This window comes from Rhincodon typus, chromosome 4 (genome assembly GCF_021869965.1).
Source record: "Rhincodon typus isolate 14 chromosome 4, sRhiTyp1.1, whole genome shotgun sequence".
NCBI lineage: Eukaryota > Metazoa > Chordata > Chondrichthyes > Orectolobiformes > Rhincodontidae > Rhincodon > Rhincodon typus.
In genome coordinates this window covers 8,353,217-8,378,700 of record NC_063335.1, presented here as the reverse complement: position 1 = coordinate 8,378,700, position 25,484 = coordinate 8,353,217, and the positions used below count along the sequence as shown (strand labels likewise).

Here is a 25,484-nt window from a genome sequence, read left to right as displayed (position 1 = left end):
ATTTAGTTGTTCAGAGTCAGCAATACAGAAAGAGTCCATTAAACTCATCTAGTAAGTCCTGAACACAAGTTACCTGCCGCCCTTCCACAATTAACCCTTTTACCCAAGCATGTCCTTTTACTCTTTCTCCCTCGCCAGCTTCTCAAATGAATGTGATTTGCATCAACTAATGTGTCCACATTCATATCACTCTTTTGGTAAAGATGATCATTCTGAATTCTTTATTGGATTTATCAGTGACTTCTTTATTTATGTCCCCTGTGATTATAAACATCTTCTCCATGGCAACCTTTTCAAGCTGTCATCATTCTAAAGATTGATATCATCACATCTGAGCACTTTCTTTTCTGGAGTAAAGATTTCCTACCTGTTTAGAGTTTGGTCATCATTATAACCCCTTGGATTTGGTATTGATATTTCCTATAGCAACAAGTAAAGCTTAATTAAGGTCAATGATAACTGCCTTACTAATATTATTCACAGATTCTGCTTTTGGTTAATGTAGTCGTTTGGCTGTTAATAAACCCATATCAAAGTTTATTGTAGTGCTATTCATCCATCATTTGAAAATTAGTGTGTGTGATTAAATCAGAAATTGATTTAAGGTAGTGTCTTCTATCAGTTTCCTGAAGGAAATAATATCTGGATGTAAAAAGAATGAAAACCCCCCCAAAAACACAACCCAATTGTTACCAGTAACAATTGAGCAGCTGTCAGGTAGAAGTGGAAATAAAACATTTTACCTTCCTTGAACAATAGGCATGAGAATGAATGCAAAATACAAATAACAAATGTAAGACAATAAACCGACAGAACTGTGGATGCTGGAAATCTTAAACAAAAACAGAAATTGCTGGAAAATCTCAGCAGGTCTGGCAGTCCCTGTGGAGAGAAAGTACTGTCACCTGTTCTGAAGAAGGGTCACTGGACCTGAAATGTTGACTCTGATTTCTCTGCACAGATGCTGCTAGACCTACTGAGATTTTCCAGCAATTTCTGTTTCAATTATCAAATGTTGCCTTTTATGGATCATGAAGTTGAGTTATGTTGTAGAGGCAGTAAGATGGCCTCTTATGCAATGCTTTGTTGTTAATTGGTTCATGGTAGGTCAATGAGCAGCAAGATGGGAGAGCGCCTACCAGTTATTGGACAAGGAGCTCTTCACCATTTCCTATGTTATATAAAGTTCTGTCAGATGATTGGATCAAGGATCTTAGAAACAGACAGCACAGAATAAAAGACTTATTATAGACTAGTCACTTTTTTTTGAAAGAGATAGTAGATTCATTCCACACTTGCCTTTTTACCAAAGTTTACAAATTTTCCCTTTTTGTGTATATGTGACCAATTCACTTTTGAAAATTACTACTGAAACTGATTCCATCATCCTTTCACCCAGTACTGTCAAAACTCACTGTGTAATTTCCCCCTTATTTTGCCAATTTTCTCAAATCTGTACTCTCTGGTTAGCAACTCTGTCAGGGCAATGGGTGTTATACTGCCAAAAGCTTATTTCCTGTACTGCCCTGAAAGTTAGAACTCCACAACCCTCTTTTAGAAATGTATTTTTAATAGCAAAGTAATGTTATTATCATTTATACAGCCTCCAGTCAGAAATAACTAAATACAACTCCAGAATGTTTCTTAAAATCAATATGAATTTGAGTTTCTTGCCTCCAATTTAGAAAAGCTGTTGAGTTTCACTTTAAATTGGAATATTTATGTTAGGAATAACATTTGTGAAAGATAAAATTAAGCAGTTTCATAAAAAAATTAAGTTCCTGTAGACAGTATATTTTTGCTTGCATTGTAAAATTTTGGTTCCATTCAAATCAAAGAAACATCTGATCTGGAAAACATCAACTCTCTCAGCCTCAGGGTAGAGTTTAGTTTTGCACAGAAATGTGTATCTTTATTTTATTGCTGGCTACTGCAAATTAAGTGATATACTGCTGTACAGTTTCAAAATCAGTACATCATGTCTAAACCACAGAATTCTTTTCTATTTAGATTTCTAGACAAGACAACACAAAACTGGTTGGAACTGTTTGAAGGTAGTGGTGTACCATATGGTCCAATAAACAGCATTCAAGAAGCATTCTCTGAACCTCAGGTCAGTTTTTTGCTTTATTTTAATATAAAAGCTAAAACATGGAATTGGAAGGAACAGCAGCTAGATGGCAGATCTCCTTACTTTGATGTGGTTGCATCAGCTTATTATTTAGGAAGAAACAAATAACAACGCCTAGCATGTTTAAACAGTCAGAAAAAACTCTTTCAAAAAAGGTTCTAGATGACTGTTGTGCAATTCTTGATTTTTTCTAAATGAGTGCATTCATTAAGTCAGAAAAGTCAACCAAAAGGCCAAAAACCAAAAATTAATTGCAAACAAGATATCACATCCTTGCAGCGAAAAGCTTCAACAAGGTGCAGTGACTTATGTTGTATGTTATGTCTGTAATAATTTGAGACTGTAACATGTTGATGTTCGATGCTATCCATGCAGATTTTGATGAAATACGAGATTGTTATGTTGGATTATGTGACAAATTTGAAAATGAAAATTATTAATGAAAGTATGAAGTCAAGACTTAAGGAAAATTGTTCCTGAACAAAAATGGTGCAATTAAGTCAAATCAAAATGCTAGAAAATGATGAAATCTGAAACAAAAACAAAATTTATTCAGCGAGTTAGACAGCCTCTGTGGAGTGATGTGGGTTCAGTTGCATGGAAAATAATGGACAAAGTTAAAGAGCTCAGCAGAGGTTATTCAAGTTTCCAGTACAAGTAATAGGACAGAGAGAATGGAAAGGGTCAGGATTCTAACATCAGGCACAGCAGATGAGGGGACAACTATGGGAACGGGAAAGTCAGTGCAGGACTGAGGATGTTGTACTCAAATGCACACAGTATATGAAACAAGGTAAATTAACTTGTAGCACAGATTGAAATTGGCAGGTATGATATTATGGGTATCACAGAGACGTGGCTACAAGGTCATCTTGGCTAGGAACTAAATATTCAAAGATACATATCCTATTGAGAGGACATGCGGATAGGCAGAGGGGCCAGGACTGCCTTGTTAGTAACAAATGAATTTAGATCACTAGCAAGGAGTGATGTAGAGTTGGAAGGCTTAGAATCTGTGTGGGTAGAGTTGAGGAACTGCAAAGGGAATAAAAGTCCTTTGGGAATTGTGAGCAGACTACTTACTGTTTTCAGGATGTGGGGAAGAAAATAAAGCAGGAGTTAGAAAAGGCATGTAAGAAAGGCACTATCATAATAATTATGGGGACTTCATTATGCAGGTGGACTGGGAAAATCAAGTTGATAGCAGATCTCAAGAAAAGGAATTTGTGGAATAAGTATGAGATTTTTTTGCAGCAGGTTATGGTAGGGAACAGGCAATTCTGGATTTGATGATGTGTAACGAGGCAGTCTTGGTTAGGGAGTTTAGTCTGAAGGAACCCCTAAGGGGCAGTGACGGTAATATGAGGGAATTCACCCTGCAGTTTGAGAGGGAGAAGCTGGAGTCAGATGGAACGGTATTACAATTGAAAAAAATGTAACTACAAACACATGAGGGAGCAGCTGGCCAGAGATGATTGAAAGGGGAGCCTAGCATGGAACACAGTGGATCAGCAAATAGGAGGTTCTGCGGCTAGTTCAGAAGGTGCAGCAGAAATTCATCCCGAGTAAGAAGAAACATGCTAAGGGGATGATGAGGCAACTATGGCTGACAAGAGAAGTCAGGGACAGCATAAAAGCAAAAGAAAAAGCATACAATATGGTGAAGATTAGTGGGAATTCAGAGGATTGGGAAACCTTTAAAAACAAGCACAGGATAACTAAAAAATGCAATAAGGAAGGAGAAGATGAGATGTGACAGTACGCTAGCTAGTAATATAAAAGAAGATTGCAAGTTTTTTTAAGACTTTTTTTATTCAATTATGGGATGAGGGTGTCGCTGGCTAGGCAGCATTTATTGCCCGTGCCTAATTGCCCAGAGGGCAGTTCAGAGTCAACCACATTGCTGTGGATCTGGAGTCACATGTAGTACAGACCAGGTAAGAATGGCAGTTTCTTTCCCTAAAGGACATCAGTGAACCAGATGGGTTTTTCCGACAATCGACAATGGATTCATGGTCATCGTTGGAATACTTTATTCCAGATATTTTATTGAATTCAAATTCCACCATCTGCAGTGGCAGGATTTGAACCCAGGTCCACAGAACATTATCTGGGTCTCTGGATTAACAGTCCAGCGATAATACCACTAGGCCATCACCTCCCCTTTAAGATATCTTAAAGATAAGAGAGAGGCAAGAGTACGCATTAGACAGTTAGAAAATGAGGCTGAAGTAGTATTAATGGGGAATAAAGAAATGCATAAAGAGCTGAATCAGTACTTTGCATCAGTTTTCACAGTGGAAAACTCCAGCAGTATACCAGAACTTCAAAAGAGCCAGGGGACAGAGGGAGTTAAGTAGCCATCACTTAGGACAAGGTGCTGGAAAAGCTGAAAGGTCTGAAGGTGGATAAATCACCTGGACCAGATAGACTATACCCCCGAGTTCTGAAGGAGAATACTGAAGAGATTGTGAAGGAGTTAGAGGAGATCTTTCAGGAATCACTGGAGTCAGGGAAAGTCCCAGATGCCTGGAAATTGGCTAATGTAACACCTATACTTAAGAAGGAAGGGAGGCAGAAGACAGGAAGCTCTGGGTCAGTTAGCCTGACCTTAGTTGTTGGTAAGATTTAAAGTCCCTTCTTAAGGATGAGATTGCAGTGTATTAGGAAGTACAGGGTAAAATAGGGCTTAATCAGTGTAGCTTTGTCATGGGGAGGGCATGTATGACAAATCTATTTGAATGCTTTTAGAAGGTATTGAGTAAGTTAGTCAAAGGAGAGCCAGTAGATGTCATCTATTTGGATTTCCAGAAAACCTTTGACAAGGTGCCATACAGGAGGCTGCTAAATAAGAACCCGTGGTGTTTGGGGCAAGGTACTGAGATGGGTAGAAGATTGGCATTGTGGCAGAAGGCAGAGAGTAGGGATAAAGGAGTCTTTTTTAGAATGGCAGCTAGTGGTCACTAGTGGAGTTCCACAGGGCTCTATGTTGGGACCACAACTATTCACGTAATACGTAAATGATCTGGATGAAGGAACTGAGGGCACTATTGCTGTGTTTGTAGATGACAAATGTAGGTAGAGAGGCAGGGTAGTGTTGAGGAAGCATGGAGTCTGCAGAAGTACTTGGACAGGTTAGGAGAGTGGGCAAAGAAGTGGCAGATGGAATACAATGTGGGAAAGCATGAGGTTATGCACTTTCATAGGATGAATAGAGGCATAGACTATTTTCTAAATGGGGAAAGGCTTTGGAAGTTTGAAGCGCAAAGGGACTTGGGAGTCTTCGTTCAGTATTCTCTTCAGGTTAATGTGCAGGTTCATTTGTTAGTTAGGAAGGGAAATGCAATTTTTCATTCATTTCAAGAAGTCTAGAATACAGGAACAGAAATGTACTGCTGAGGCTGTATAAACTCTAGTCAGACCGCATTTGAAATATTGCAAACAGTTTTGGGTCCTGCATCTAAAGGAGGAAATGCTGGCTAGATAGGATCTTAATTAGTAAGGGGATTAAGAGTTATAGGGGGAAGGCAGGAGAATGGGGCTGAGAAATATATGAGCCATGATCGAATGGTGGAGCAGAGTTGATGGGCTGAAAGGCCTATTTCTGTTCCTTTTGCCTTCTGGTTTCATGGAATCCATTTTGGTTGTGGTACAACTTAGGGTGCACCTAAAAAGTCTACAATGCCACATGTGCAGTCTGTTTACTCTGCACGATGGGAATCTTGCAATCCTTGCAGAACCATGTACTGTGATTGAATGGTGGAGCAGAGTCAATTGGGCCAAATGGCCTAATTCTGCTCTTATGCATTCTGTTCTTAAACATAAAAAGGATATTTTGTATGTGGGCAAGCACTTAAGCAAATAGTGAAAATGGGTCACATTATGAAGAAAGATCAAGAAATTTGAGAAAGTTTTCTTTTTAAAAAAAAAATAGATAAACTACTTAAGATTTTAAAATTATGAAAGGAACTGACATAACTGTCCACTCTGATAAAGCCTTGAAAAATTAAGGAGTTCAATGCATGGTAATTTTAGGCACAAGAAGTAAAGTCTTGGAAACTTAAGTTATGGAAGAAGTAAAACACCAAAGATCACTGAAGCTGATCTGGTAAATGGTGTTGGGTGATGCTTGGATACATTACTGAATAGAGAAGGAATTAAATGGGGTCATGAGAAGTGTATTAGGTGAGGTTAATCTGAGAAAAAGGATCAGATTGGTTTCAAAGGACTCCATTTTAAATCAAAACTGAATTCACTTACAGGGTTAAATTGGGCCCATCGTTTTTAAAGGTGTTATTCTTATTCCAAAAGTTTTTTTTATAGCTGATTGAGGAGGCTCATCATTGGCATCATCATATAAAATGTTGAGGACAATGTTAAGCATCCATTTCCACTGGTCTATCTTTGAATATTTTTGTTTAGAAACTGCAATGAATATTTCATTTTTGTAATATTACCGTGCCACCAGTACAAGGAGTTTGATTTTAAAATAAATCAGTTACCAATATCCACGATCATGATCCTCTCCTGTTTCACAATCTGGTCATTCTGATGTTTCATTAGACCAGAGTGAACAAAGATCTTGAACAAATCTACAAATAGAAAAAAAAATAAAATAAACCATATTCTATTTCAAATGTTGAAGTTTTGAGGAAGGGTTACCGGACCCAAAACGTTAACTCTGTTTTTCCCTTCACAGATGCTGCCAGACCTGCTGAGCATCTCCAGCAATTTTGTTTTTTTTTTGTTGTTGAAGTTTTAAAGGTAGCACTAAAAGAGATACTCCTTGCTCAGCACTCTAACACTCCGTTTCCATTTAGGAATTCACTGATAAAGATCTCTGAAGTTTTCTGTTCAATTTTGCCATTTAGACTTTTACTTGGCACGCATGTGGTATGACAGATGTTGTCGAAATTTCAGAGTCTTGCATCTTCCATAGTCTGTTGAACCAGCACTTTTGTTGTTTTTGATTTTATCAGAATGCTTTAGTTCCATTTCAGCCTTATGAACTCGTTCATGTACCCATTGTGGTAAAAATAGTCAGAAAGTTCACAGTGACTGTTGCCAAGGATCTCAACTCAATGCTCTTTGTTCCAATTTATTTTAACTCCAGTAAAGGATTACTTGCAATCTTACTGCCTACCAAATTGGAATCATGGAAGTATATATTTCTATTTGATATTGAAGAACAGATATTGTTTTCTTGACAACATAGAAGAATCAAACTAACAGTAGAAAATAAAACTCATATTCTGAGCAGTTTTTGCACATTATGATGGATGTAATTAAATAAAAATTCAGTATTATTTCTCATTGATAATTCCTCATCTATCACTTCTTTCTGCACACAGGCACTTCTCCCTTTACAGCACCATTCACACACTCAGATTTACTACTTAGCCCTTCTGTTGAACATGTTCCTCATCGTAGTGCCAGTTGCTTTTATAAGAATGTATTTTGTCCAATTACGTTTTTGTTTAGCCACTTTTTCAATGGAATTATCACACCCCTGCTAAGGGCTAATAATATTTGATTATCTATAGTGTTTTTCCACGAGTTAAACTTTGAATGACCTGCTCCTTTATCGTAACAGTACAATGAACTCTGTATTGGTGATCTTTAGGGGTGCAGAATCAGAGTCAGACTATGAACAAAGATGCTATCCACCTGAATTGGACAAGTTTTGAGGCACTGATATAAAAAGACTGTGTCCTACTATTAAGCATGAGTACACAAAAAGGTGCAGAGAAAAGATTCCACCAGTGGGGAAGAAAAGTACTGAGACTTAGAAGGGATTGTTCACTATACTAACTCAAAGTGAGACTTCATGCACAGGTTTATCATAGCCTTCACAGACTGCATAGGGCCATAAGTAAAAGCTGGGCCAGAACACACACACACACACACACACACACACACACACACACACACACACACACCTGCATCAGGATGTGGATGGATTAGCAAAGTGGGCAGCGAAAGGCATTTTGTAAAGACCACATCTTTTTATTTTACTTTGTTTTTGATTATGGATTGAATTGGGAAAGGGACTGTTTTGCAGGAAAGGATTGTGGAAGGAATTGCTGTACTTTTAAGAAGCAGGTTAATGACAATTAATGTAAGTCATGTTTATGCTGTTGATTTGCAAACTCTGGGGTAAGTGTAAAAGGAGACGGCATGGCACCAGGCTGAGTGAGATTTGGCCAGGAACAAGTAGCTGATTGGTTTGGGTATTTGTGATCAGTTTTGGGTGCAAAGGTTAGCAGCCTTACCACACCTACCTAATTAGTTCCTGGGCATGAACAATGCTCTGCAAATAATTTTTGAGTAGTCATGCTTCATAAAGGGATGCAGAGAATATGGTGTGCACTGAGGACAGCTCGTATGTCTCTGTCCAGTAAAATGCCTAAAGCCTGAAGAAAACCAGTTTATTTTCTCCCTCCATTCGCTTTAACCTGTTGCTTTTAACCAATAAATCAAATACTTAAAGTTTGTGCCTCCTATAAAGAAGTGAGAGAGCCTGTAAGAAAATGTTAGAGAACTGGAGGACTTGGGAAACAAAAGGAAGACTCCATAGAATCCTAGATACTGATGGTACTGAACAGTTTCCCCAGTGTTTTCTAACCTTCCACCCATAACACCTATATGCGGGTGTGTGTGAGCGCGTGTGTGCACGTGCACACAGGGGGATTTAGAAGGAAGTTGGAGTTTTAACCTTTCAACAGTTCATAGTTGTCTGCCTGTGATTTGAATGTGTTTATTTGGAATAAATAGCAGTTCTTTTTATGTACAGAAACGTGGTCCATGTTTTCTATTTACCTGGTTTTATCTGACAGATGGTTTGACAAAGGTTTTAACTTTTGTGATGACACTAGGAAGAGTGGGGCATGATTTCTAGTACATTAATCCAGTGAGATGTGACAGTCTACAAACATGTGTCGCCAATGACCCTCATTCTGTCAGTCATGCTTTTGTTTGTTTTGTGCAAATGAAATGCGTGAAACAAATTTTGCTTTGCACAAATGCCAGCTACATTTTTTTTGTCATTAGAGTTGCATTTTAGAAGCACACTGTGTGTAGCTATTCTATCTACCTGATGAAGTGCAACTGTAATACTGAAGTGAATTAATATTTTAAAATTTGACCATTGAGCGATATATACCATGATCATGATTGACCTCTAAAAGCATCTGTAATATAAAAAGAAACTTTGCATAATCCATTGTATTTGGAATATTTACTTCAATGTTATCCTTAGCTCATCAGTAACACTCCAGAGATTGAGTAGTTCTGAAGGAATGGCGTACTTTTGGATGTGCTGTTGTTTGCATCAGATGTTAAAAGTTAGACCCTATTTGCACTTTTAGGTGAACATAATAGATTCATGGCATTACCTGCAGCTGAGCAGGAGAGTTTGCTTGGTAGGTATTTATCACTGAACTTTATAATGTGGTTGTTTAAGTCAGTTTTTGGAATCTTGCAGTGTGCATATTGGCTACTTTTTTCAGATGGTATAACAATGACTATACTTCAAACATTCTTAACTGGCTGTGAACTGTTTGTGGTATCCTAAAGGTGTGAAAAGTATTATCAAAATTCATATTATTTTTCTCTTATACTTACAAAATAGAAAAGTTTCTGCCTTTGTGAATAGAATAGATTTTTAAAATTCTTTTTGAACAGTAGGATCCTAGGAAATATAGAAGATCAGAGGGACTTCAGTGTGGATGTCCATTGATTCTTTAAGATAGTAGACAAGTTGGTTAAGAAAGCATATGACCTCTTTGCCTTTATTAATCAAGGCATTAGATACAAGAGGAAGTAGGTCATGATGGAAACGTTTATGATGTTAGTTAGGCCACAGCTAGTGTAATATGTGCTGTTCTGGTCACCATACTATATGAAGATCACCTTAACCTCACCTCTTGCCTGAGGGTGACCCTCATGTTAAAACTCCACCAGTTATCTCTCTTTAATAAGAGAGCAGCCACGTGGTTCTCTGGGACTATGGAATCTTTACCTTACTATATGACGGATGTGATTGCACTAGAGAGGATGCTGAAGAGATTCACCAGGATGTCAGCTAGGCTGGAATGATTTAGCTATGAAGAGAGACTAGATAGGTTGTGGTTGTTTTCCTTAGAGCAAAAAAGTCTGAGGAGGCACCTGATTGAGTTGCATGAAGTTTTGAGGGGCATAGACAAGGTAGATAGATGAACAGGGAAGATGCCCTTAGTAGAAGGGTCGGTAAGCAGAGCTCACAGTTTTAAGGTAAGGAGCAGGACCACCAGCTATTTACAATCTATATCAACAACCTGGATGAAGAGAAAGAAATGTAATTAAATTTGCTGATGATATGAAAATGGATGGAAAAACATGTTGTGAAGAGGACGCCAAGGAATATATACAGGCACGCAAAAGAAATTGGGAGATTGAGTATAATTCAGGATAACATGAGGTTATTCATTTGGTAGTAAGAATAGTAAAGCAGAATATTATTTAAATGGAAGGATATAACAACTGTGCTACAGAGGGTTCTGAGTGTCATTGTAATTTGTTTTATTCTTTCATGGGATCTGGCTGTCTCTGGCAAGGCCAGTATTTCTTGCAATTTTTAATTGTTCATGAAAAGGTGGTGGGGTGTTGCCTGCTTGAACTGCTGAAGTCCATATGATGTATGTACGTCCGTGTGCTGTTAGGAGATGAGTTCCAAGATTTTGTAATAATGAAGAATTTGTGATATAGTTCCAAGTCAAGATGCTGTGTTGTTAGTAAATGGCATCAAGACAATAGGTCAGAATCTCAAAATACTTGGTGTATTTTTAGCCCTAATTCCAAAACGTATTTTTAAAAGGGTACTGCTGCAGAGGCAAAATAACTGAAGGTATAAATTCAATGGCTGGCTGGCAAAAATTCTGTGTGGGACCAATGAGACCAATTGACACCTAAAGGTGTCAGAGAGCTTTCACTCAGATTGGACTGTGATAATTTGTGATTACAAAGATAACAATGGGTTGAGAACCCCCTGCAGATTTATGTTCCTAACTTTAGACACATTTTGTGTTTTTTGTCTTTGAAGAATAAACATGTACAGAGTTTTAAAAGACTCAAAACTTTAAAAGGGATGGCAAAAGTACAGTAGGTCTTGTTCTGATTGCTCTTAGGCAATATTCGCTATGATGTATAGAAGGGACACCAGTTGAGTGAGTGCAAAACTGGCCACTGTGTGAGCATTCAGGTAAGTATGATCAAAATGACATTATTTTTGCATAATAATGGAAATGTCCTAATATCCTGTGACCATCAATGGAACCAATGGGCTGGTCTCAACAAATAACAATGATGCACATATGAGTAAAATTAATGTAATGTCAGTATTTAAAAATGAAATTTAATTTTGCAAAGTATCTGTGCTATTCTTTATGTTTTTATGTTGTATGTTAACGGCAGTGGAATTGAGTGGGTAAGTTTTGCGCTTGATGCAGACCTCCCTGTTTGCCCCACTGGCTCTTTTTTAACCCACCCATTGCTGTAGCATTGTCAGTTGATAACAGGTTTCACTGCTGAGAAACTTCTTTACTGCATGACTGCATACGTAACCCATGCACACCACTGGAACTTTAAATTTTTACAGCGATTGTGTGAAAAATAGAAAAAGCAAGAGATCAGACATAGTATACAATTCTTATGCTGTTGGGAATGGCACACTGTTGACATAACATACCTAATGATTCCCCTAATGGGAGATGTCCAGAACCACGGGTGAAATAACTCCTGACACACTTTTTCTTAACTGTCAGCCAGGCTTCCCTGATTGGACCAGATTAGGGAACTCATATTCTGTGAGGTCCACCTGGCTGACCTCATTACAATCACTACAACTATCTCCCTCTGAATCTGAGGACATAGGCCAGTTCTTTTTTTGGACCTCCTCCTGGGGCATTTTAGCACCGGGTCGGGTTCCTCCACCTCTGCCTCTGATATGGGCGGTATGTAACACACAGTAACGTTTTGGAAGAAATTCATTCTCCTCTTAAGGCTGCAAAGGCATTGAGGCAATGACATCTACTGTGTCCATCTCAGATTCTGAGGTATCTTTAGTGCATGACGGAGATGGAGAAGCCACGGGCTCCAGAACAGTCGGAAATGCTGTCGAGGAGCTAGGCACATTTTGTGCCTGCACCATTTGTGAGTTTGTAGCTTTCATATGGTCTACTTGCTTGTTCAGGACTGCCACATCTACCCAAACTTTGTACATCACTGGACCTGGCCTCATGTTGATCACGCCTCTTACCCATTGCAGGGCCATTGGTGTGCTTCCTACACCAAACCTCATCCGCTGAAGTAAACTGTCTCTCTCGCTTAGCGGAGTCTTGTGAACAGCACTGGCTTTCCTGATGCTGTGTCACCCTGCCTCCTATCCCCACCCAGTCCAGGAAGATCAGATATAACCTGGTGGGGAGTTTTCTCCCCATTAACCACTCTGCTGGAGCTGTTCCTGTAGTTACATGAGAGATGGTCATATAATCAAATAGGATCCAGGACAGTTGGTATCTAATGAAGCTGTAGGCTATTTATTTTAAGCCTGCCTTCAAAGTTTGGACTGGTCTTTCTGTCACGCCATTGGAGAATGGATGGTCTGGAGCTGTCGTTATACGTGGAATACCATTTGACTTCCAGAAATACTCAAATTCCCTGCTGGTAAACGATAGCCTATTATCTGTGACCATTTCCGGGAGTCCATATCGTGCAAAAGATGTGCATGGTCTTTATATCTTTGACCCCATGTTTGACGAATGAATTCTGTGCATGCCTAGCCACTTTGAGTGGGCATTCACAATGACTAAGGACGTTGAATCCATGATAGGACCTGCATAGTTGACGTGTAACAGAGTCCGGAAATATCAGGTTTAAACTGGTGTGCTTTATTCTCCTCATCAGCAACACTGCTGGAGTTATCGCTGTAGTTGCATGAGGGGTGATCCTATAATCAAACAGGAACCGGAACAGTTTGGTATCAAGTGAAGCTGTGGGCTGTTTCTTTGAGCCTGTCTTCAATATTTAGACTGCTCTTTCCGCCAGACCATTGGACGATGGATGGTATGGAGCTGTCCAAACATGCCGAATGCCATTTGACTTTAGGAAATACTCAAAATCTCTGCTGGTAAATGATCTTTCATTGTCCTTGACCAATATTTATGGGAGTCTGTGATTCACGAACGATGCTCGCTGCTTTTCATTTGTCATCCCTGAGTTTGCCGAATGAACACTATGCACGTCCAACTAATTTGAATGGGCATCCAGAATGACCAAAAACATTGAGCCCATGAAAGGACTGGCATAGTTGACGTGTAACCAAGTCCAGGGTTTTTCTGGCTATTCCCATGATTGTAAGGCAGCTTCTGGCTGTAACTTATGTCCTTGTTGGCACTCTGGGCACTGCTGCACAAACATAGCTCTGTTGGCATCCAATCCTGCCCACCACACATAACTTCTCACCAACATCTTCATTTTGGATGACTCTGGAGGCGTTCAGCTAGTATTTGGAAGTGACCTTTGCTCAGGACAATCACTCTTGGTCCCCATAATAACATGCCGTCCTCTACTGTGATCTGGTCTCTCTGGGTCCGAAAAGATTTCAGCTCTGGTTGTGATGGCCCTTTGGTTTCCCACATCACCACCAGCTGTTTCAGTTTTGCCAGGATCGGATCTTTCTGTGTCCAAAGTCTGATGATGTTAGCTTTGACATTTCCAGTAGCACTACCACCAGTGATGTGTCTGCCAGTGGCTCAATGCATGAGCATTTGCTACTTGGCCTCCTGGACAGTGTTGCAGCTTATAACTTGCACTTAGAATTAGAGCCTACTGCTGAATTCAGACTGAAATTATGGGCGATACTGACGTGTCTTCTTTAAATAGACCCAGGCCTAGCAGGGGTTTGTCATTTGTTATTATTACAAACTTCCATCCATAAAGGTATTGGTGGAACTTCCTGACTCCAAGTTTGACCACCAAACCTTCCTTCTCTATCTGGAATTTACGCTCTACATTAGCTAAAGTCCTGAATGCATTGGGCATTCCACTCCATTGGGCCACCTATGAGCTAATACAATCCTGATGCTGTATTGGGAGGCATTGCATGTCAGTACCAGATCTCGCTTGGGATCACAATGTGCCAACACTTTAGAGGATGATAACTGTTTCTTCACTTGCCAGAAAGCTATGGCTTGGCTATGTGACCATTTCTAAGGCTAACTCTTTTTTAAGAGTTAATGCAAAGATGCTAGGATGGAGGCCACATTATGTATGAACTTTCCATAATAATTCACCAGCCCAAGGAAAGACCTAAGCTTCGGTACCGGTGTGCAAGCCAGGGCACCTTTGATTGCCCGCACTTAATCTTCCAACAGGTGTAACCCTGTCTTGTCAATTTTGTAGCCCAAGTAGGTCACTTGGGTTCCTGGAACACGCCCTTTTTCCTTCTAAGACGTACGCCCACCTGGGAGAAATATCTAAGGACTACGACCAAGCTCTAAGTGCTCCTATTGGTCTTCCCTGTTATTAGCACATCATCTAGATAAATGGCCACCTGGAGTAGACTTTGTAAAATGTTTTCCATCATCGCTGAAAAATAGCACAGACTGATGATACCCCAAATGGCAAAGTTACAAGCTGCAACACAGTCCAGGAGGCCAAGTAGCAAATGCGCATGCATTGAGCCACTGGCAGATGCACCGCTGGTGGTAGTGCCACTGGAAATGTCAAAGCTGACAATATCAGACTTTGGACATAGAAAGATCTGGTCCTGGCAAAACCTTATGGGTATATAATTGTAGCATTTTTCTGGGAATCCTCATCGCATCGCAATTGCAGGTACGCATGGCTCATGTCCAGTTTCGTGAAGCACAGCCCCTCTGTTAGCTTTGCATATAAATCCTGTATGTGATGGATTGGGTATTGATACAGCTGTGAAAAGTGATTTACCATTTGTTTAAAATCCCTACAAAGGCGAACTGACCTGTCAGGCTTCACAGCTGGTACAACCGGTGCTGCCCATTTCTGTAAACTGGACTGGTTTGATGATTCCTTTGCTTTCCAGCCTCCTGACTTCTGCCTCCAAGGCAAATGGCACTGGGCAGGCCTTGCAGAATTGTAAATTGCTTCCTGGTCAATGTGCAAGGTGGCCTTGGCTCCTTTTGTAGTCCCTTAGACCTTCCTGAAAAATTTCTGGGTGTTTAATTAGTACTTCACTCAGGCAGCCGTTTTCTAATCAAAAAGTATTGAGCCAGTCTAGGTAAATCCTTCTCAACCAATTTCGCCCCATCAAACTTGGGCCTGAGTCTTTTATTCCAATCAGTAGAAACTGAAGCAGCTGGTTCTGATAAGAGACCAGAACCAAGGTTGTATCCTTAACCTGTAAAGTTTCCCTGGTATAGGTTTGCAGTCTAGCTGAGGTCTTGCGCAAACTTAAGGATTGGAGTCCAGAGTGAATTTTCTTAAAGACTGATACAGCCTCACAGGTATCACACTCCATTAGAACTGGGTGACTTTTTAACCAAACGTTTATTTTGATTGGTTCTGATTTGGATGTTGCTTAGCAATTTAACTGTTCCAAACCAGATGTAAGTGGACTTTCCAGAGTGTGCACTCTCCTGGATACCGACCTGTGAGTTAACTTACTTAATTTAGATCAGTGGGACTCTTCTGTCTCAAATCTGCATACCAGCAGCAACTACAAAGGCCCTCTAGCCCAGATCCTGAAGAAAAATTTAACCGTTTGGCCGAGGCTTGGCTTTATTTTGGGGTTTTGCGGTGGGTTGACCTAGAGTCCCTCTGTTCCAGGATATGTCCTGAGTGAGGCTATGCAGTTGCCTTCTGTCACATGGTGGTCCCCAAGCTCAGTCAGACTGGCAAGACTGTCACATCCATTGGAATACCATGTATCTGATATGCTCCGCTTGCAACATTTTCCAATGATAGAACCAGTTGTAGTGCCTGTTTGAAGTCCAGTTGGGCTTCACTAGTTGGCAGTTTTGCATGGTTACATCATTAATCCCACATACCAAATGATCTCTCAGCATCTCATTGAGAGTTAAACCGAAGTCACATACCTCTGCCAGTCATCTTAGCCGAGTCAAAAATTCCGATACGATTTCCCTCGTTCTCAAATGGCTGAGTAAAACCGATAGCATTCTGGAATTAAAGGAGGCTTGGGGTCCTGATATTCCTTAACCAAATTTATTAACTCTTGAAAGGATTTTAGTATCTGGTGCCTCAGGGAAAGTTAGGCTCCAAAAACTGAAAAGCTGCGGGCCCATGTGCTGTCAGAAGAATTTGTCGTTGCTTTTCATCTGCCCCAATGTCATTTTCCCAGAAAAAATGATTCTTTGCACATTCTGGGCTTCATAGGCAGGATTGAATGAGTCAAGCTTCCCAAATAACGGCATGATGCCGGAAATGCTTATCTCAGCTCAAAGAGGACCGTTGCGAACAAATTTCTTCAGGAGCATGCTTCTTTCTCTTCGCCATGGAAATAATTCTACAGAAGCTGGTACCCTGTCGCCAAGTCACCCCTTATTTACACGTGGCGAGTTGTTGACAAGGGGCTGCAGTTCAAAATAGGGCTTCCCTAATTTAAGATGGAGATGAAAAGAAATTTCTTCTTTCAAAGGATTATTAATAGTTGGAATTCACTACACATTGCCTATCATAGACTTGAATATGTTCAGATTTTTGTTCTACAGGAGTGTCAAATTATGGGGGTAGTCAGGAAAAGGAGTTGAGACCACAACCACAGTCAGATCAGTTATGATTTAGTTGAATGACTTGAGGGGGCCACGTGGCTTTCTGCTGTTTCTATTTCTTATGTTCTCACGTGTATGGTTTTTTTTACATGAAGAATGTAGTTTAGATCCAGCAAACCTATTTGTGGTGGAAGCAGAAAGATTTGGACTGTCTTGAAATAACAAATTCCTTTGCTGTTGACAGTCTTGGTAGAAGCCTAAGATTACTAAATAAAGAATAATAGATGCTCAAAGTAAACACTTTATATTAAAATGAATGAAATTATATCAACAGGTTAACCTGTGACAACTCCCTAAAATTTAACTCTTTGATCAAGCTTTTGATCATCTAACCCATATCATCTTATGTGTATTTGTTTATATTTGTTTTATAACGCTCCAGTGAAACGCCTTAGGATGCTTTATTACATTAAAGATAAGATATAAATATATGTTGTTCTTCCTAACCCATAAAACCAATAAAAGGAAATGTATGACTGATTAGTCTGTAAGGCGAAAAAAGCTATGCTGTTAACAGGAGAATGGAGCTAATATTAAAAGTTAAGGGATCAAATTTACCACCCATCCCTGCTGTTAATGGTATGGTCCTTAAGATGGGGTGAATTGTATTTTGTATTGTCCACCAGAGCCAAGCAGTAGCTCCCTTGCATTATGGAAATTAGGGACTATGATTTACATAGAGCACTGTTTGCTTTTGTCAGGAGGAGGTGGTTGGAGCCTGCATGGAGTAGGTTCTGATTACTTCCATGAGCAATGGATTTGGGACTGTAAAGGTACATTTTAAATGGATTGTTGAATGTTACCATTGCTGTGGGTCTGGAATCACAAGTAGGTCAGACCAGGTAAAGACAGCCAATTTCCTTCACTAATGAACATTTATGAGCAAGATGAGTTTTTACAACCATCAATGGTTATGTGGTCGCCATTAGACTAGCATTTTTTAAATTCCAGATATTTATATTGAATTCAAATTTCACCATCTCCCAGGTTGCTATTCAAACTATTTCCCAGTACACTGGCCTGTGTTGCTGGATTACTAATTGAGTAACATTATATTACGCACCACCTCTTCAATTTCTACAATACAGTCAAGGGGTAGGGTGGGTTGGGCTCGAGCTGGAAGAATGGAATGAGAGATACATAAGGATCACACTTTACTCACATTCCATGTCCTAAAAACAGCATGTGATTTGCTAGCTATACTTATTTACAGATGTCACCATTTATCTTTCGCACCACATCATCCCACCTAGCAACCCAATAGGAAAGTAAAATTCCTGAGAATCAGAAGAGGATATAGATATAAAAGAAGTATGCTACAGACTCAGAATGTTAAGCACATAGAAAGAAATAGTGACACAAATATAATGAACAGAAATGAGAAAGTGACCCCCATTCTTTGCTTTACCATGTGCAGTTGATTAGTTGCCTAAGATTTTCCTAACTTGAATTGTGCATCATCAGCATACATGTGTAAACAACTAAAAGCTCTAAAGTTACAATGAAAACTCAATATCGTGCCTTTGAAGTAAAAGGATGCATTAGATCATTGTGCTTAATTTCAAGCTAACGTCAACTGATGTAACAGTTGGATAATTCAAAGCCAGGATAAAATATGTGATTGTTCTTTATACATTGGCTGTCTGGCTTGTGTTGCGTGATTTGTTTATTTGGAAAATTAGCGACATATTGGACAATTTAGCATCACTGCTAAACAAGTGCTTTTGCCTGTTTTGCTCTTCTGAGATGTTCAAAGTGGCAAGTCAAGGTCAGTTGGAAATAAATTATTTGTAATTTAAACCTTACGTTCAGTCAACTGTTGGCAAACATTAGTGGCATTATAACAGTTTAACAGCGACATTTTTAAAAAGAGCCTGGAAAAGTAAAATCTAGACACAACGATGCATATTTCCATGGAATGTAATAAACAATCAGAGGCTTGCTTTTGCTGAGTTTTGTGGCTGTCATCCAGGATCAGCAAGCTAAGATTGAGTGGCAATCCCTTGTTTACATTGTGAGCTTTCAGCCACAGCTGAAGTTTATTTTATTGTGCACATGTGCATATCAGAAGACCTTGTATAAGCTTATGCCAGGTGCTCCTAATGCTGCATTAACTAATTGCATTTTCATATTGAATAAAAGCTGGGCTCTTTAGCTCAAATTATGAACTCTGATTACTGCCCCCTCCCTTCCCTTGCTCTGAAATGCCATAGGTCTGAGAAATACCTCAAATGAATGTTTCTGTACATTATACCAGCACCAAACTGGTAGTACAGCTGCAAAGGAGGTTTACAGGGTTGTCTTTGGATTTTTTTTTCTAGACTTTCTAGAGGGCCCAGAACATTAACCTACCCAATAGTAATTTAACCAAAGATGGATATTGGTGTACTGATACCTCATAGGTACCTGACTAACTCAATTACTTGATGAGAATACATTAGTTCAAAGGAGCATGAAAGTTGATCAAAAACAAATGTGAGTGAATAAGTTAGAAATAACAATGTTTGAACTATGATGTCGTTTCTGTGTCCTCAGATATTAAATTCTTGTGATTTCTTTTTTCCTTAATGTTGCCTTTTCTGTCAGTAAGGTCTGTTTACCAATGATTTTTTTTCTGGGAAATGTTTACACCAATTATTCCCAGTTCAGTGCAAATTTGACCAAAAAAGTATGTTTTTTCCTTTACATTTTTCCCTTTTCGCAGCTGTCCTCTGTCTGTGTATAAATATTTAGTTTAAAGTTTCTTAAATTACAGCTGAAATATTGCAGGAATTGGTACCAATAAGTTGAAGCAATCGTCTGGCACATCTGGAAGCTGGCTTTGAACCTAATCCAGGCAGCTTGAATGAAAATTTTCCCTTTTGAAGGCCTTTTGAAGGCCCTTTAATGGTCCTTGGTTATGTAAGTTGATTAGTTTAGCTTGTAGAGCTATTGTAGAACTGGGTTTAAATTGATTTTGAAGGTACTGCAGAAAGGGCAATGCCAAATTTGCAACCTGATTTATACCTCACGTTATTAGGATTGAACTAACAGTCACATTGGGCAAATCAATTAAGGAAAACAAGAATAAATTTGTTAGGGGCTTGTTGTGTTTAGCAAACTTAGTTATGTTATTTGATGATTTAACAGAGAGTTGATGAAGGTGGTATGGTTGATGTGGGTTATGTGAATTTCCAAAAAGCATTTGATAAAGTAAATGCCCTGTAGGGCATGATTGTAAAATTTGCAAATGACAAAAATTGAAAGTATTGATGAACTGTGAGGAGAATAGTAATGAATTTCAAAAGGACATAGAATGTTGGATAAGTGACGGGTGAAACTTGATGAAGAGAAGTGTTGAATTACTGGAAAGATCAGGGGAGTAGAACCAAATTGCTTCTGCAGAGAGCACGCCTAGACATGATGGGCTGCATGGTCACTTGTGAAGAGAAATCAAGAGTTAACGTTATGGATCGGTAATCCTTCCTCAGAACTCTTTCCCAGGTCTTGAAACGTTAGTTATGATTTCTCTTCACAGAAGCTGCCAGACCTGCTGAGCTTTTCCAGGAACTTCTGTTTTTGTTTGTGATTTAAAGCATCCGTAGTTTTTTTTTGGCTTTTATTCAGAAGCTCCAAGTTTACTAACTAAAATTTAAATTTTGCTTCAGTCTGACAAGATGTATCATTGTGCCCATTAAGTAGCAGTGGTCAACACCATTCATTATTCTCTGAAATAGGAAGGAGATTCAGAAACAACACTGAAGGAACAGCTAGAATTTTTTCCCAGTAGTGTTTCTCCCATGACACAGTGTTACCAGCTCCAAGACACTGTTGTTTCTGCTCCAGATACACAAACCAACAAGTGGCAGCATTTTGTCATGGTTCATTTTGTTAGAGGGGACTCAAACTCTGGACATTAGGTTCTGTTTACACTGCAAGTGTAGCATTGGTGAGAGAGAATTTGCCTTGCAAATGCAGCCAGAGTCTAAAATCAGACCCAAAAGAGCATAACGACAATCCACTTTGAAGTCAGCTCAGATGTTAACACCCGAGATTTAGAATTGCTGTGAAGCAATATTGACACTAAATTTGTGGACCTTGAAATTCTGAGGATGTTCCACTGATCTTCTATCTTAACCTCAGAGAGACGCTGGCAGCGAAACAAAGCCCTGGTTTTGTAGCAAAATCGATCCACAAAGAAATGTAGGTGCTGGAAATCTGAAATGAAAACAGAAATTGCTGGAGAAAACTAGGTTTGGCAATATCTGTGGAGAGAAAACAGAGTTAATGTTTGAGTCCTGTGACCCTTCTTCAGAATGCCTGAAGAACTCCAGTTCTGAAGAAGGGTCACAGGACTCAAACATTTGAATTGAAATGTTAACTCTGTTTTCTTGCTACGGATGCTGAGTCTTTCCAGCAATTTCTATTTTTATTCCTGGTTATGTAGAATGGATGTAAGGGCCCTTTATTCCTCTTCACCAAACAAACGATGAGCAGAAACCTGTAAACTGGAGGTTCCATTATTGAGCCTGTCTGGCTTTACAGTGGCACCTGACACTAAGAATGATGGGGCATTCCAGCCTGTCCCTGGCCAACCCATGATAATAGTGGGCAGATTGATATTAGTTTAGGATGAGATGACTGAGAAGCGCAGTTCATGGACAAAAACAATCTGAATTTCGGAACGTGTTTCCACTATTCCAAAAACATTTCTGAAACTCAGTGCAACAAAATACTTGGAATTTATTCAGTTGTTCTGACCTGGAGTCATAGAGTCATAGATATGTACAGCAAAGAAACAGAGCCTTCAGTCCAACTTGTCCATGCCGACCAGATATCCTAAATAAATCTAGCTCCATTTGCCAGCATTTGGAAAATATTCCCCTCAAACCTTCCTACCCACCCAGATGCCTTTTAAATGTTGTAATTATACCAACCTCCACCACTTCCTCTGGCAGCACATTCCATACACACACCACCATCTACGTGAAAAGGTTGCCCCTTAGGTCCCTTTTAAATCTTTCCCCTCTCACCTTAAACCTATGCCCTCTAGTTTTGGCCTCCCCCACCCTGGGGAAAAGTCCTTGTCTATTTACCCTATCCATACCCCTCATGATTTTATAAACCTCTATATTTGCTAGAGCTGCTTGGGAGGATTTAAACTAGTTGGGGGAGGTGGGGGGTTTGGTGGCAGGAGGTACAGTGGGACCCAGGGAGATATTAAGGAAAGTGATCAGTCTGAGAATGGTACAGTTGGGAAAAGGAGCAAGTCAAACAGTCAGGGCAGGCAAGAACAAAGCAAAGAAAGGAGGTAAAACTGATAAATTAAACGGCATTTATTTCAATGCAAGAGGCCTAACAGGTAAGGCAGATGAACTCAGGGCATGGTTGGGAACATGGGACTGGGATATCATAGCAAGTACAGAGATGTGGCTCAGGGATGGACAAGACTGGCAGCTTAATGTTCCAGGGTACAGATACTATAGGAAGGACAGAATGGGGTGCCAAGGTAGGAGGGGGAATGGTGTTTTTGATTAGGGATAACATTACAGCTGTACTTAGGGAGGATGTTCCTGGGAATATATCTAGGGAAGTTATTTGGATGGAACTGAGAAATAAGAAAGTGATGATCACCTTATTGGGATTGTACTAAAGACCCACCAGTAGTCAGCAGGAAATTGAGAATTGAGACCTTAATACAAGATTTTTTTTAAAGTTTATTGTTTATTTTGAACTGAGACCGTTTCTGTGGTTATGTCATTTTGTTAAGATGTTAGTCAGTATTTTGCAGGTTGGAGGTTGCAATGTGTAGTTCCAGGACTGAAACAGGCCATTTACCTCATCAAGTCAATGCTTAGTTTCTCTTCATGTGCCTTCTATTCTGTTTCATTCTCCTGCTCATGGCAACACCCCATAATATTTCTCCTTTCCAATGAACTATCTCTGAACGAACTGCTAACCCAAACCATAACACTAGCCTTTTTAAAAAGAATTTATGGATTCTGCTTCAATGAATAACAAAATGCATTTTTTGAAACTATAATGGACCATCTGTGTCATAACACTTAAATTGAACAGAACATTTGAACATAATGTACCTAATCCAACAGGAAAAGAGGCACTGGTATATATGGTTCTTGGGAATGAGATGGATGGATCAAGTGACAATGGGATTTTTCTTTCTTTATTCATTCACGGGATGAGGGCATCACTGGCTATGCAGCATTTATCGTCCATCCCTAATTGCCCAGAGGCTAATTAAGAGTCAACCACATTGCTGTGGGTACTGGAGTCACATGTAGGCCAGACCAGGTAAGGATGGCAGTTTCCTTCCCTAAAGGACATTAGTGAACCAGATGGGTTTTTCCAACAATCGACAATGGATTCATGGTCATCATTAGATTCTTAATAACATTCTCTTAACAACATTCAGGAGCCAGTGATCACTTTATCATAAAGTTCAGAAAATGACATTAGTCAGTACAAGACTAAACAACTGCTGAGAATTGGAGGGTAAACAGAACTGGGCTAGATAGACTGATGATTTTCTCACAATCAAAGTGTGTTCCCTCCAAAAGGAAAGGTAAGACAAACAGAGCTCACAGATAATTGAAATAGACATTAAGTTAAAACTGAAAATATGTGCAGCTGACATGTCTCAAAGTATAGACAGTGGAGAACCAAGTTGAATTGAAAAGATTCAGAAGCAAAGTGACAAAACAATTAAGAGAAACAAAAATGGATTATGAAAAAGACTGCCAACTATATAAAGAGGAAATTCCAAATACTTCTATAAGCACATCAATAGTTAAAAAGATGGTAAAAGTGAATAGCGACTACAAAAGGGATTTACAATTAGAAGCAAAAGGAATAGCTGAGGTGTTAAATGAATACTTTGCATCTGCCTTTACTTATGAGGAAGCTGTTGCCAAAATCACGGCGATTGAGAATGAAACTAGACCACTACCATTACAATTGATGAGGAGAAGGTACTAGATAAACTGTTGATACTTAAATGCTGATAAAGGTCTAGGATTGAATGAGATACCTTCAAGGATGTTGAAGGAAGTGAGATTGGATGTTGCAGTTATCTTTCCAGCTTTCCTGGATTCAAAGATGGTGCCAGAGGATTGAAGAATTACAAACATTTTGCCCTTATTTTACAAAAAAGATTGTAAAAATAAACCAGCAATTACAGCTCAATCAGTTTTAACTTAAGTGGTGGGGTATCTTCTCAAAACAGTTATTCAGGATTGCATTAATAAACCTATGGAGAATATGAATTGTTTTGGAAGATAAGGGAATATTTGTCTAACTTGCAGGAGATTTTTGAAGAGGTAACAGAAAGTGTTGATGAGTGGAATGCTATTAATATGGTGTACATGGACTTCGAAAAGGAATTCAATACAGTGCCACACAGCAAACTTATGAGGAATGTTCTAAGTCGTGGAATAAAAGGAACAGTAGCAACATGGATACAAAGTTGACCCAGGGATAAGAGTAATTCTTGATAAATATTTTTCACTCTGGAAGAAAATCTATAGTGGAGTTCCTCAGGGATTGTTATTGGAGGTCTTGCTTTTCCTCATATATAGGAGTGATCTACATCTTGATCTGCAGGGAGTAATTTAAAAGTTTGCAGATGACTGAACACATGAGAAGAGTTGTAAATTGTTAGAACTTCAAAAGTACATTGAGAGCAGGTGAGTAGGTGGCAGATGAAGTTCAGTGTGGAGAAATGTGAGGTGATGCACTTTGGAAGAAAGAACATGGGGAGACAGTATAACATAAAAGCTACTATTAGCTTGGGTTGTGGGTGAAGTTGTTGACGTGCTCGTTGAGTTGGCTGGTTATAGTTCAGACGTTTCGTCACCGTGCTAGGTAACATCATCAGTGCGGCCTCCGACAAAGCGATGTTGTTCTACTCCACTTAGTATTTATATGATCTGGTCTGTTGAGGTGTTTTATGTCATTTCTCGCCTTTTTTTGCAAGGGTTTGCATATGGGGTCGAATTGCACATGTTTATTGATTGCATTATGGGTGGAGAACCAGGCCTCTAGGAATTCCCGTGGGTGTCTATGGTTGGCTTGAGCTACGATGGTCACGTCACCCCAGTTAAATTTGATGGCCTTCATTGTCCAAGTGTACTGAAATGAAGGAAGGTTCGTCATGTCGTTTTGCTGCTAGCTGGTATTTGTGTATCCTGATGGTTAGTTTCCTTGCTGCCTGGCTGATGGAATGTTTTGTGCTGTCCTTGAACAGTATTTTGTACGCTACCTTGATCCTGCATGTCGTGGGTTTGGGGTCTTTGGTCCTTGTGAGTGTTTGTCGTGTTGTGGCCGTGGGTTTGTGTGCTACCCTGATTCCTAGTGGTTGTAGGAGTCTCGCTGTTAGTTCTGATATGTTCTTGACATACGGTAGTGTGGCCGGTTTATTAGGGTGCCCTAACATGTCCAGCGAAACACCTGAACTATAACCAGTCAGCTCGGCAAGCAAGTCAACAACCTAAAAGGTACTATACTAAAGAGTTTGCAGGAAGAGAGTGACCTGATGTGCGCATGAATCATTA

At 39.5% G+C, this 25,484-nt stretch overlaps 1 protein-coding gene across 1 annotated transcript in view; it reads left to right on the top strand.

Annotated features, from left to right (window-relative positions):
* The window catches only part of sugct (succinyl-CoA:glutarate-CoA transferase), a 393,759-nt gene that overhangs the window by 148,331 nt on the left and 219,944 nt on the right, over positions 1–25,484 (top strand). The window contains exon 12 of the mRNA XM_048596403.1: positions 2,011–2,113. Within this exon, the coding sequence (XP_048452360.1) occupies positions 2,011–2,113 (103 nt within the window). The remainder of the gene's footprint in view (positions 1–2,010; positions 2,114–25,484) is intronic.